The sequence below is a fragment of the Rhineura floridana genome, chromosome 2 (assembly GCF_030035675.1).
Source record: "Rhineura floridana isolate rRhiFlo1 chromosome 2, rRhiFlo1.hap2, whole genome shotgun sequence".
NCBI classification, from domain to species: Eukaryota; Metazoa; Chordata; class Lepidosauria; order Squamata; family Rhineuridae; genus Rhineura; species Rhineura floridana.
The window spans coordinates 166,116,309-166,130,510 of NC_084481.1; the positions used below are offsets into that span (position 1 = coordinate 166,116,309).

General features: G+C 40.2%; 2 protein-coding genes across 6 annotated transcripts in view; one reads left to right on the forward strand and one right to left on the reverse strand.

Annotated features, from left to right (window-relative positions):
• CDAN1 (codanin 1) overlaps nucleotides 1-4,335 on the forward strand; it is an 83,848-nt gene extending 79,513 nt beyond the window's left edge. Inside the window, exons 27-28 of the mRNA XM_061611278.1 lie at nucleotides 2,148-2,255; nucleotides 3,117-4,335. Coding sequence (XP_061467262.1) covers nucleotides 2,148-2,255; nucleotides 3,117-3,242 — 234 coding nt within the window. The 3' untranslated portion in view covers nucleotides 3,243-4,335. The remainder of the gene's footprint in view (nucleotides 1-2,147; nucleotides 2,256-3,116) is intronic.
• A 915-nt stretch (nucleotides 4,336-5,250) lies between these two features.
• The window catches only part of STARD9 (StAR related lipid transfer domain containing 9), a 217,018-nt gene continuing 208,066 nt past the window's right edge, over nucleotides 5,251-14,202 (reverse strand). For all 5 annotated transcript variants that reach the window (XM_061611273.1, XM_061611274.1, XM_061611277.1 and 2 more), the window contains 5 exons: nucleotides 10,752-10,816; nucleotides 10,455-10,663; nucleotides 9,779-9,858; nucleotides 8,464-8,622; nucleotides 5,251-7,943 (listed from right to left, as the gene is read on the reverse strand). In XM_061611273.1, coding sequence (XP_061467257.1) covers nucleotides 7,842-7,943; nucleotides 8,464-8,622; nucleotides 9,779-9,858; nucleotides 10,455-10,663; nucleotides 10,752-10,816 — 615 coding nt within the window. In that variant the 3' untranslated portion in view covers nucleotides 5,251-7,841. The remainder of the gene's footprint in view (nucleotides 7,944-8,463; nucleotides 8,623-9,778; nucleotides 9,859-10,454; nucleotides 10,664-10,751; nucleotides 10,817-14,202) is intronic.

Consider the following 14,202-nt stretch of genomic DNA (forward strand, 5'->3'; position numbering starts at 1 on the left):
ACTAAATTAAATTAGATTAAAATGCCTTAGAAAAGAGGAAGGTTTTGACTTGGCGCCGGAAAGACAGTAACGTCGGCGCCAAGCGCACCTCATCAGGAAGACTGTTCCAGAGTTCGAGGGCCACCACTGAGAAGGCCCTAGTTCTAGTTATCACCCTCCAAGCTTCTCTATGAGTCGGAACTCGGACGAGGGCCTTCGATGTAGAACGTAGTGTACGGGCAGGTTCATATCGGGAGAGGCGTTCCAGCAGGTATTGTGGTCCCGCGCCATATAAGGCTTTATAGGTTAAAACCAGCACTTTGAATCTGGCCCAGAAGCATATTGGAATCCAGTGCAAGTGGGCCAGAACAGGTGTTATGTGTTCGGACCGCTTGGTCCACGTTATCAGTCTGGCTGCCGCGTTTTGCACAAGCTGTAGCTGACCGCACCCAACGGCTTCATGTAGATGTTGAAAAGCATGGGAGACAGAACTGACCCCTGTGGGACTCCACATTGGAGAACCCACGGTGTCGAGCAGTGTTCCCCAAGCACTACCTTCTGGAGACCCGCCAAGTAGGAGCGGAACCACTGCCAAGCAGTACCACAACTCCCAACTCCGCGAGCCTCTCCAGAAGGATACCATGGTCGATGGTATCAAAAGCCGCTGAGAGATCAAGGAGAATCAACAGAGTTACACTCCCTCCGTCCCTCTCCCGACATAGGTCATCATACAGGGCGACCAAGGCTGTCTCGGTGCCAAACAGTTCTGGTTTAATTTGTTCTAACACCTAATTATTCGTCTTTTTCACAGTCCATGGTACGCGCAAAGATCTCCAACACCACATTTCAAATGGGTTTTTTCTCTTATCCGCTTTTTTCACTGTCCAACTTTCACATCCATACATACAGATTGGGTCTTTGATACCATAATAACATTTGTTAGTCTTGAGGCACTTTCAAGGTTTAGACTGCAATCCTAACTCCACTTACCTGGGAGTACACTCCATTGAATTACATCTGAGTAGGCATGGTTAGATTGCAGCCTTAGACTGCTGCAGCAAAAATAACCAACTCTGCTACTCTTCTGAAAATCATTGAAGTATATTACTTGAGGTGGCATGAAAATTCTGCCCATGGTAATTTAATGTGGGGCTCTTCCATGCTAATGATATCCTTTCCAACAGCTAAGCCATGACCAAGAAGTAGAGAGGGACTGTGTGTTTCCTAGCTGCACCTATGTGATACAGAGCCTAGATTTATACTCCCACGTAAGAGTGCTGCTTATTGAAAGCTTAGAAAACCCTTCCCACTAAAAAGCATAGCACAGAAATGTGGAGGCCATAGAAATCACAGAGGGAACAGCCTCTGGTTGCAAGAAAATTATCCAGGGAAATTTACCCTGGCCTTTAACAGCTGAGAGGTGTTTCTATACCTACCTCCATTTTCCGATTTAAACTTTGTCAATTCATATTTAAATTGCACTTGTGTTTTGATATATGTATTATTGTAATCTGCCCTGGAACCTTATGGTGAAGGGCAGGTAAGAAATCTTATTATAAATAAATAAATTTGCTAAGAAGGGAGGGCAGCTATGCCAGTTGATCCTCTTTCCCTTTGTATGTTTGTTCTGTCCCTTGCAGCTTTCTCTGCCAAATTAGTGGGGAAGTTTCAGAATCCTCAAGAGTCAGTGTTCATGTTGGAAGTGTAATATACCACCAAACTCTTAGATGGGTAAACTTGGTACTGGTGCATCCCTTTCTTCCTACAAAATGTCGGCAGTCATAACCAATTAGTAGTGTTCCCATCTAGGGAAAAATGATCTAATTGGAGCTTTTGGCTAGTGGAACAGCTGGAGGCTTCTATACAGAACAGCTTCATAGCACTTGTGCCTTGCTAACTGGGTTCATTCTTGCCCCTTCCCTTTCAAATCGCCAGTTAATGGCCGAGATCTGGCAGTGTACCTTTTTGCCCTGAGCATAACGGGTAAAGTTGCCCTCCCAGTTTTGGGTAGGAGAGGCAAGGCTTTTGTTTGTTTGCATCAAACACAAGGTAAATATTGTGTGATTTCATACAACTGCTTTCTTGATGCCTTGGGCAGCATATTCATTTGAACAGGATTTTAATTACAAGGTAGATGGCCGTGATGCTTCTTTTTTGTGTTTTTGCAGTGGGATTTGTTCTTATTCATGCTTCATGGTCTTGTTGAACATGGCTTAATGGCTGATATAGAGGTACAACGCTGTTTGCATGACCTCCAGAAACTCCCATGGCCTTCAGTAAGTATGTCTACTTGATTTGCTATTCATTCAATCAATCAATTTATATCTCACCCTTCCTCCTAGAAGAGCCTGTGGCAGCACTGTTAACAAAAATAGTGCTTTCGAAGGCTTATTTTGTACTCCTGTTACCCATTTCTGGGCAAGAAATATTATATATGGGGAGGGAGAAGGATATGGTAAGGCTTAATATTGATGTCAGTATCACCACCCCATTTCATTTTATAATGTAAAGTACCATTGGTAACACATTATATTTCAGAGCTGGCATGGGGCCAACAAGTTGAGCAACATCCTCCATTTCTAGAAATATCTGTGCATTATCTTTACTTATCTGGTCTCTTCAGATGGATAGTGAAAGACCAACTTTAGCAGATTTTTGAAGTTTGTTTTTGATATGTACCTAGAGAGATGTAATTTTTTTCTATTAACAAGTGTAGTATTATGTTTTAATTATTTTATAAGCCACTTGGAGGGACTTGTGGTTGAAAAGCTGCCCATAAATTTGAATTTAAAATACTATCTCACTTCAGCCTAGTGAAGGTTCTAACTTCCTTCACTTCCCATTGAAATTGGAAATTAAGAGGAGCAAACAAATGTAAAGACTTTAGAATTTAGAAAAAACAATTATCCTGTCCTTCAGTATAGAAGCATTCTGTGTACAAGAAGGTAATACAAACAATACAATACTACTGAAATAAAATAGGAGCAGCAGTCAGCACTTATGGACAGTGTTAAAGGGAAAGCTTGCAATCACAGTGATTAGCTCTGTTAATGCCTTGTGAACCATATCTATATTATCCAAAGAGTGAAGTATTTCCCTTCACGCTTAATTTTGCTGTTTTGTTTGTTTGTTTACAGGATTTCTCCAAAGAACTTGAAGCACTGTTACAAATATTTAGTTCTGATGATTGCGTTAAAGAACCAAAGACTCTGCCTTGTGAATTGGTGGAACAGTCTAGAGGCACAGTGGCAGCACAAAGCTAGCACAAGCCTGATGCTTAAAACTTGCTGACACGGTTCATTAATTCCCTAGCTGTGGTTGCACTTGGGCATTATGGGGGAGTTCCATCCTTGTCCTCTGCAAATAATGTCCAGATATTACAAGGGGAAACTACAGTTTCAAAAGGAGCCATTGTTAAGCATCTTAATTGAAATCACAGGACCAGCTCTGTTTGTGTGTGAGAGATATGGGTTTTAGTCCTCGAGTGGTGATGGGGATCCTGTGGCCCTGCAGATATTGTTGGACTTCAAGTTTGATCACTCCCAGCCAGCATGATCAATGGACAGGATGATGGTAGTCCAGCAACATCTGGAGGACCACAGGATCTCCATCTTTAGAAGAGAAACTGAAATCAGAACAGATGTGTAACAGCTGGCAGGATAGATTCTTAAGCATCTAAGGATTCCTACTTGGAAAATTCTGTCTTCTAGTAAAGTTCATGAGTGGCCTTCAGAGACAAGATATTTATCAAGAACTCATCTGTTACCTCCTTTTAAAAGGTCAAATCATGTCTTTAAATATAACTGTTACTCAACTATCAAGCATTGGCTTGGAGGTTTTTTAAAAAATTAGTGTTTGCCCCTTCCATAAAGTAGCTTTTAGTATATTTGATTTTCTAATAAGGAAAGAAGTTTTACTTTTATTAGGACAGTATTAAGTAGCAGCATTTAAAAACTTTTCTTAAATATGGAACTGCAGAGCTGAAAACTAGTTCCCCACCCCAAAGCCCTGAGATGGCATCTCCAATATGTTTTAATATGACAATCCCTTCCCAGGTGTGCTCTAGAACTTTTCCTATTCAAGGACTTCTGAAGTTCTTTGGTGCTCAGCCCCACTTTCCTGAACCCTCTCCTGTTTCTTTGTTCTTCAGACACATTTTTCTTTAGGAATCCTGCTTGCTTTTTATTTTATTAAAAAAAAGAGGTTAATAGAATGAATGTATGTGCCCCAAGTAGTCTTTCTTTAGCATTTCTAAGTGAGGTAACCTTCAGTATAACTCATCAATTTAGTCTGTTTGAATGTTACTGATTTTCCACAGGAGGACTGCCATCAAGCGGGTAACATAGCTCCACCTATCGTCCAAAGGCAAGAATGTTTTGAAGTCAAGACTAGGGGCATCAGGCCCCTCCCACTCTCCAGTTCATTCTTGCCTTTCGTCCGTGCAAGTTGGAGTATAAGATAGCGTAGATAAGTTTTGTGTATCTGTGTGACAGGGTGTAGAGATTTGTGTGTGTATTCCTGGTCAAGTCAAGACTCCTATTACTGTTATATCGCTATGTTAGAGTCATATTATTATGAATATTGCTATTGTGTTATGTTCTTGCTGGTAGGCCCGTTGGCCTTTTTTCTGCATTTTTAGATATTTCTCTTTGGACTCACTGCGAATGAATTGGAGAGTGGGAGGGGCCTGATGCCCCTAGTCTTGACTTCAAAACATTCTTGCCTTTGGACGATAGGTAAAGCTATGTTACCCGCTTGATGGCAGTCCTCCTATGAAAATCACCCTTCAGGTAAGACCAATGGTCCATTTTGATCCAAGGAAGAGTTTTGTGACAAACTTAAATTAAGGGCATTCTTTACTTAGTTAATAAGTTTAAGTTTGACATGCTGTCTGTTATTGCAACAGGGTTACATGAATACAACTGCTAATTCTTGTGTAATACTGTGCAGACAAGACTCAAGGTGTTTGCTATAGAGACTGTATTAACACAGCAGGAATAGCAAAAAGGAGGTACTGTAGGAAGACTTCAGTGTAGGCAGGAAGGTTGACATAAGTGACTTGTGGATGGGAAGAGACAAGAACATCTGCTTTGCCTGCAGAAGGTCACAGGTTCAATCCCCAGCAACTCCAGGTAGGACTGTGTGAAACGTTGTGTAGCCACTGCTAGTCAGTGTGGACTGAGCTTCCTGTATAAATTATTCAAAATAGGCAAGGAAATAATGGACCTTTCAGCCATTTCTATATATATATATATAATTATTTATTGTGAGGATATGAAAATAGCAATCTTGGTTAAAAGCAGATATGGGCTAATGATATGGTACAGTAACTGGCTATATTTTCCTACAATCAATAAAAGATTTCACAGAAAATAGTTTTGCCCCACTTTAAGACTATTCTTTTCATTCGACATTTACAGGTACCATAGTATTATAGTTGCAAAACAAATCAATTTTTATATAAATAGTATGTTTGAAGTATCAAGTATTTCTAAAATGCATACGTTAATTGAATACCTGGAAAAATAATAATTAGCTTCAGCATATAAAACCATATATATAAATAACTTAATTTGTAAACATAGAAAAACAATTGTATGCAATTACAAAAATAAACATCTGATGCACTGTACAATAAGACATCATCCTTCAATAGGCACCATCTGTGTTGAGAGTAGAGTCCATCATAGATGTTCCTGCTAAAACTGTTGGTTCATTAACAAACTGCCATGTCCACACAATTAAAGGAAACAAACTAATGTAGCAAATACTTGGCCAATGATCATTGGAAATATTTTCTAAAATCTGTTGCTAATGCCTTCTTAAATTACTGGTACTGTGGGCAATTTACAGAATTCCCACCCCAAATCACAGGCAATGCAAAGCTGGTGTTCTAGATGTTGCAAATTATTTTTGCCATTGCAATCTCAGTCACTTCACAGAATTTCTGTAATAAACTAAACCGTTTTTTGGTAATTACCAAACAGAATGTCTGTGCTTTGATTTCTTTTATAGTAGCATCATCATTAGATACTTACAAATAGGTTAACAATCCCTATCCATGTTCACTCTGAAACCATATTAAATTCAGTTAATTATCTTGAAATAAGTGCACATTGGATTTCAGCCTCAGTGCTGCTGCGAAGAGTTCTACATGGTCACCATCTAAATCAGATTTCTGAAATTACTGAAATTTGAAGCCGAGTACCACCCCCATTTTTTGAAAACATGTGGGTGCTAGAATCCATTTAACCAGCCCTATCCAGGAGTAGAAGGCACTTCTACATGCTCAAGGGCATGACCTTTCCCTAGGCCACTGGGAGTTCTAGAAACACCATGGCATCAGTGCACAACTACTTGGGATTATTACTCAGCAATTATTAAGCTTTAATTGTATCACCTACCAACAATGTCTGCAAGCAGCCTCAATCATTGCCTCATTTCTGTTGAATGAAACGAGCCTCGCCTCATTATCTTCAGCAGACGTACTGCAGCAAACTGAAGAAAAGGAGCTCATGATCAGGTATCTCCTTCGCTTCTCACATAGAATGCTGCAAACAAGTTAGCAGCAGCAAATAGCTCTGAGAAAACATTGCTCAAGAAACAAGCTCCTAATTGACAAAAGCAGATCGGCAGAAAATGATGCAATAGCTACAATATGATGCTCCTGTACTACTTGTGTGTTACTATTTTTGGAAACAACCTGAATCAAATGGTTTACACCTTCACATGAACAAAACATGCTTTTGGACACTAGTTTATAGAAACTTGGGATTGGGAAAGAGACAATATAACTCCTTCACTTTGAACAAAATCATTTAAATGGCACAAATCATGTAATTGGGTTTGCTTGTTACAATAAACCAGATGTTGAGGAGCAGAAAGTGCAGCGACAGTAAAGGGAACAAGTCATGTGGAATACCAATAAGCATAGTGAGGGAAGAGTTAGGGCTGAAAGCAGGGCAGGAAATACTCTTGCTGACCTATATCAAATTCAGCTTGGTAGGGTAAGAGCTATTAGTGAACTTACCCTACTTTAAGCTTATCTTAACAATAATGTAACTTGCTGCTTGTCCAGAGAAGAGTTTACAACCCACTGAATGCACCAGATACAGTATCAGAAGCTCCAATCCATGATTTATAGACCAGTTGATGCTATACATTAAACGAGTGTCCCTGTTGATGCACTGAATTGTGGTTTATCCAGATTCAAACCCTTAGGTTTGTGATACAGCGATTCTGTAGTTGTACAGTGTGTCTCTTCCTGAGTTGTGGTTCTGACTGAGGACAAAAAGTGACCACAAGAGCTATCACTCCAACAGCTCTTGTTAAATGCTCTATAAGATACCCTTACTTCACCTGGAAAGGGCTGGAAAGTTCTCCAATAAGCTGATTTTGTACAATGATTGCTACAATGCATTCTTCATTTACAAGTACCCTTTCAGTCAGGCACTCTGCAAAGAACATTACAGTAGTTTTGCTTCAGTGAAGTGTTCCTTTAAAATAAATGTTATTACTAAATTTCAAGTTTTTTTGTGACTTACAGCACCAGAAGTCTTCCAATAATCTGAAAGAAAATTTTGCAAATGGTGGCAAGCAGGCTTTACCTGTCAGTGTTGGTAGTTTGCAAAAGGAATGCTTCTCACTTGACTATTGCTTCTGTAGAAGTTGCCTCTCTCTAAAAACAGGAAAACTTGGTCTTTGTTAAGATTTGGTCTCTGATTGCCATGTCCTATACAGATGCTCCTTAGTGATTTTGCATCGTATAGTGAGCTTTTATAGTATTTCTTTCCTCCAGTTTTAGAGCTGTGTGAAAAGTTCTGCCATTGCCGTTGAGTTTGTGGACAATGTACCACACATACCTAACCAGCCAGAAAGTGAGCAAGCCTAGCAATCACCAAAGGTTGTCGCTTTGCAAAAGAGCTCAGAAGTCTTGCAGGGATGGCGGGGGTACCCAGGTCAACCTGAAGCAATAAAATAAAGCTTTGTCAGTAATGCTAAGAGTCAATTTCAAGTGCTTCTGATGAAATACACCAAATCACATCCTCTTATTTGGTGAGATGGGATAGTTCAGCCTTTCCCAACCGGTGTGCCTCCAGATGTTGTTGGACCACAACTCCCATCAACCTCAGCCATTGGCAATGCTGGCTGAGCCTGATGGGAGTTGTGGTCCAACAACATCTGGAGGCACACCGGTTGGGAAAGGCTGGTCTAGCTGAAGGAGGTTGTATTTTGGCAGGCATGTGGGAATCAGAGCAACAGAGGCACCTTTCACATGTTCCAACAAATGTGTGTTAGCACAGACTGGCAAAGGGGAAAAGTTGATGTGCACAGGCTTCCCCTTGCAAACATCCACGATTAATACATGAATGTCAGGGGAAAGTCATGGTGTCAGTGCCTGTTTGTGGGCTTCCAGAACACTATCACCCTTCACTGCTTTCCCAAGTACATCTTTTTTGTTTCTAGATTTGCATGGGCACTTACCTGTACCATGTAGATGACTTTAGTGATGTCTTTTCCTTTCACTGTATCAGGTTCTAATATCCAAGCACTGGGCAAAATCTCTCCTCGTACCATTTCTTTGCAAGGACGAGGCATTGACTCTTCATATACAGACTGAATAGCCAGGATGCAGATATTCTCCTGAATATAAAGAAAGCACAATAAAGAGTTACCCTGAGAAAAACCCAGTAGGAACAAGCATAGAGTTTTAGTTTGTTTTCCCAGCTTTTCTGCCATTAATTGCTTTTTAATGTTTTTAAACCTTTTTTTAAAGATGGTTTTAAAGCTTTAAAAAAATTGTTTTAAAGATGTTTTGTTTTAATATATTTTAAAGTCTGTTTTTATGATGTTTTAAAGATTTTTTTAGTGCTTTTGTCTGTCGTCCTGGGCTCCTACTGGGAGGAAGGGCAGGATATAAATTAAATAATAAATAAATAAATAATTTAGACACTTCTTTAGAGGTCAGCATACGAACAGATAATGCAGAGGTCAGCTGCTTTTATTAATGGGAAAGAGAAGGGTTTTGTAACTGAGTTAATCTCTATGTTATTGTTTAGCTTTCTTGCTTAGGGTTTTGGTGTTTTTGATGTTTTATATGTTTTTTGCTTTGAACGGTGCTCAGAGTGGCTGGGTAGCCAGCCAGATGAGCGACTAAGAAATTGAATAAATAAATAAATAAAATTTTACCACAATTAACTAGTCTGATTTGAGTCATGGAAATAAAAGGATTTGTGTCTAACCATCCAGAAGCAGTATGGATTCCAAAAATTAATTTATTGATTAAATTTAGTCACTCATCAATAAATATTCCCTGGGCAGCACACAAACAAAACAATGTTAAAAATGGAAATGGACTGCCTTCAGGTCAATTCCAACTTATGGTGACCTTATAAATAGGGTTTTCATGGTAAGCAGTATTCAGAGGTGGTTTACCATTGCCTTCCTCCGACGCTGAGAGGCAGTGACAGGCCCAAGGTCACCCAGTGAGCTTCATGGCTAGGTGGGGATTTGAACCCTGGTCTCCCAGGTCGTAGTCCAACACCTTAATCGCTACACCAAATATACAATATATAATAAAAATAAAAAAACCCAATAAGGTAGCAAATAAACTTTCATTACAACAGAGAGCATAAAACAGGCTGGATTAAAAAGTCGTGGTGAATAAAACATTCTTCACCAAAAGTCTCATAACTGCAGTAATACTGTTACATGAAAACTGCCCAACTTTCATCACAAAATTAGTTTGATCATTTTTGTATGTTGTGCTGGGTGAAGATAATTGAACATTGATATTTACCTCTTTGGCTTCTACAGTGATGCAGCAGAAGTCTCTTGGTTGCTTTTGGTAACACAAAGAAACATCACTCACCACGTACACTGTAATTAAATCCATAAGGTAGAAATTATTACCATTTTTGTATTCATTCAGTCAGACTTCACCAAAAAAAGTGCAGCATTCAAAGGGCGGCACTAGATGTTTAGAGGTATGCCTAGATCTGGGAAATTAAAAAAAAAAGCAGCAGGTGCAAAGTGTTGTTTAACCTTTGCCAGAAATCTGAGAGAAGGTGGTTTGGGAGATGGAAAAGGTTAAGTTTTCCCTCCCAATTTCTGCTTTTCGGCAGACAGAGATAAACTTCATTATGATGGTTTTCCTTAGTAGGGAAAATTAATGTTCTTGTGATTTTATTGTTTACAATTTTATTATGTACATGTTTGATTTTATTTTTGTAAGCCGCCCTGAGTGCCCTACTATAGTGTAGAAGGGTGGGATAGAAATAGTTTAAATAATAAATAAATAAAATGGTTCACCAGTCCTGCAGTTCAAGTTGTGAGTGGCATGTGTAGCAATTTAGTGATATTGGTTCACCTTCTATAACTTTATTTGGGCTTTCCAATAAGCCTTCTATAAATAAATAAGCAACACTATGGACGATTTCTATTGTGTAGTAACAGACAGATAAAAATGTACTCACCCAACTCAATATTACTGGTTAATTTCTTATGTACTTGAGCTGTGGTAATGGTTTTGTCATACAGATGCCTTTTACTAGGATCCTTCAACATACACAATACGGTGGAAAGAGGTCTCTTGATCATGCCTGCTCCCAGGAACCCATGCTTAGTTGCAGATGATGAGAAAGCTTTATAATAAACTAATACATCCTTCTCTACACATTGGTACCTGGTTGAGAAAGGCAACATGAAATACATTTTCATTATGAATAAAAAGGATCCAAATATACTTGAAGGAACAGTTGGTATAAACTTACTTCCAACCAGCCGTTGCCTCGCCATTGTAAAGATTCCTCAGGTCATTGGAGCATCCTGCCATAACCTTTAAAGCAATTAAAATTCAATGCTATAGTTAAGGAAGTTGCAAATCCCTTAAATTTAAATTTAAATTTGTTTAAATGCAGTGACTAAACTAAGCTAGAGAATGGAATTTTTAATGTTCTCTTCTGCCATATAATTATCCATTAATATATTGAGATTGGGACCTCATTTTTGCTATTTTTTAAAGAAATGCCATGGTCTCCTTGAGGAGGAAGGGCAGGACATAAATTAAACAAACAGTAAACCAATCATATTCCATCAGGTTAACTGAATAGCATAAACTGCTTCTGACATTTCTATGATACCAAATGGAGTATCAATTATGACCTATGACTGGATAAAAAAATGGCAGCTGGTCAAAATTGCACAGATGCTGTTTCATTTATACATTATGTATATAGTACTAACAACAGTTTCGTTACTGTTCCTAATCCAGACTTTGTCTTTGCAATATATTCAAATTATGATAAGATCTGAACAATGCAAAATGCAGCTCCTTCCCAGATATATAAACTGCTATTGCAAACAAAACTGTTCACTTAAGAAAAAAACAGGAAGTGAGATTAGTACAGAGCATTATGGCTTGTTGCACCATCACATTTTTGGTCTTGGTTTCCTTCTGATACGGAAAGTACAATTAGACAGTGAAATGTATGCATTATCAACTAAATAATCAACACATGGCTCCTTTTAGAAGAAATAGCTATGATCCTGGAGAGGTGGCTCGGGTGTGTCCTGGCTAGAGAAGTTATCTTGTACTCTGTGCAGGCTCCCAGGCCTCGTCAAAATAAAAGTCTGTTTTCCGCAGGTAGCATGCCATCTTGTGGGTTATAGTGCCATCTAGTGTCCGAAGGCAAGAACGCACAAAAGTCAAGACCCGGGCTGCTCCTTCCAGCTCCACTCCAGTTCATCCTTGCCTTCGTCCGAGGCAGTTCTTGAGAGTGTTTGGCACCTCTTGGATGAAACAGATCTTGACCCATTCCAGTCTGGGTTCAGGTCTGGTTATAGGACTGAATTGGCCTTGGTCGCCCTTGGATGACCTTTATTAGGAGAAAGACAGGGGGAGTGCGACCGTTACTCTTACTTGATCTCTCAGTGGCTTTTGATACCATTGACTATGGTATCCTTCTGGACTGACTTGGTGAGATTGGTACTGGAGGCACTGTTTTAGAATTGTTCCGATCCTATCTCCAAGGTCATTTTCAGAGAATAGCATTGGGTGATTGTCTTTCGGCCCCCTGGCAGTTGTGCTGTAGGGTGCCTCAGGATACCATCTTGTCCCCCATGCTATTTAACATCTATATGAAGCCCTTGGGAGCAGTCATCAGCAGTACACTGATGATATCCAGCGCTATTTCTCTGTAACATCTGAATCGGGAGAGGCCATGCAAGCCCTAGACCGCTGCCCAAACTCAGTGGTGGGCTGGATGAGGGCCAATAAACTTAGTCTGAATCCGAGCAAGATGGAGGAGCTGTGGGTTGGTGGTTCCCGAGTTCAGATAATTAGTCAATTGCCTGCTTTGGATGGGGTCGTACTCCCTCTGAAAAAGAAGGTCCATAGTCTGGGGATATCCTGGATCCATCTTTGTCTCTAGAGGTCCAGGTGACCTCAGTGGCTAGGAGTGCCTTTTATTAGCTTTGGCTGGTAAGACAGCTGCGGCCGTTTCTGGACCAGGATAGCCTGGCCACTGTTGTCCACGCACTAGTAACCTCTAAGCTTGATTACTGTAATGCGCTCTCTGTTGGGCTGCCCTTGAGGGTGGTCCGGAAACTGCAGCTGCTGCAAAATGCACCGGTGAGACTGCTCACTGAGGCAGGGTATCGCCAACATGTCACTCTGCTGCTGAAAGAATTGCACTGGCTGCCCATTTGCTACTGGGCCGCGTTCAAGGTTCTAGACTTGGTGTACAAAGCCCTATACAGCTTGGGACCAGGATACCTGAAAGACCATCTTATCCCTTACATGCCCAGTTGATCACTGCACTCTGCAGGTGAGGGCCTCCATCAGGAGGTCCATTCTGCACAACATAGTAAACGGACCTTTAGTGTGGCGGCACAGTCATTAACCAAAATGGAAACAATAGTCAAGAAATCAGAAGAAGACTAGGACTTTGGGGGGGGGCAGCTATGAGAGAACTAGAAAAGGTCCTCAAATGCAAAGATGTAGTACTGAACACTAAAGTCAGGATCATTCAGACCATGGTATTCCTGATCTCTATGTATGCATGCGACAGTTTGACAGTGAAAAAAGCGGGTAAGAGAAAAAACTCATTTGAAATGTGGTGTTGGAGGAGAGCTTTGCGCATACCATGGACTGCAAAAAAAACAAGTAATTGGGTGTAGAACAAATTATTTATTTATTTATTTTATTTTATTTATATACCGCCCTAAGCCCGAAGGCTCTCTGGGCGGTGTACAAAAGATAAAACAAGCACAGTGTATAAATACAATAAATCAAGAAACAAAAACAAACAAATTAAACCAGAACTATCATTAGAAGCTAAAATGATGAAACTGAGGTTATCATACTTTGGACACATAATGAGAAGACATGATTCACTAGAAAAGACAGTTATGCTGGGAAAAACAAGGGAGTAGAAAAAGAGGAAGGGCGAACAAGAGATAAGATTGATTCCATAAAGGAAGCCACAGACCTAAACTTATAAGATCTGAACAGGGTGGTTCATGACAGATGATCTTGGAGGTCAGTGATTCATAGGGTCGCCATAAGTCATAATCGACCTGAAGGCACGTAACAACAAACCTACCCTGTGGAATTCCCTCCCCTTAAATATAAGACAGGCACCATCTCTGTTATCTTTTCGGCACCTACTGAAGACCTTCCTCTTTCAACAAGCTTTTTAAGTAGAGACCTTATCCCAGTCTGCGTCTGCGTTGGAATTGCTTTTTAGTATGTTTTTAAACCTTTTTTAAAAAGATGTCTTAAAAGCTTTTGAAAAAATGTTTTTAAAGCTGTTTTGTTTTAATGTATTTTAAAGTTTGTTTTTATGATGTTTTAAAGTGTTTTTAGTGCTTTTGTTTGCCGCCCTGGGCTCCTGCTGGGAGGAAGGGCTGGATATAAATCAAATAATAAATAAATAAATAAATAAAATCCCCAGCCCTTTTTTTCCTCCCTCCCAGTTCCCTCCTTTGCAGGCAGCTGCGGCCTCACGGAACCCTTGGACTAGAGGGCAGTGAGACTCACCTTCACAGGGAGTGTGGCAGAGTCGCCATGCCCCCCCAAGAGCTGTACCTTGTGGGGCTCACACCTGCGGCCCTGGAGGATTGCTAAATCTCCCCCCCCCATTTCCCTAGCAGCGAGAGATGGCTGTTCACCTTGCAGGGCTCATGGGTTCAGCCCGGAGGATCATTACCTCCTCCCGTCAA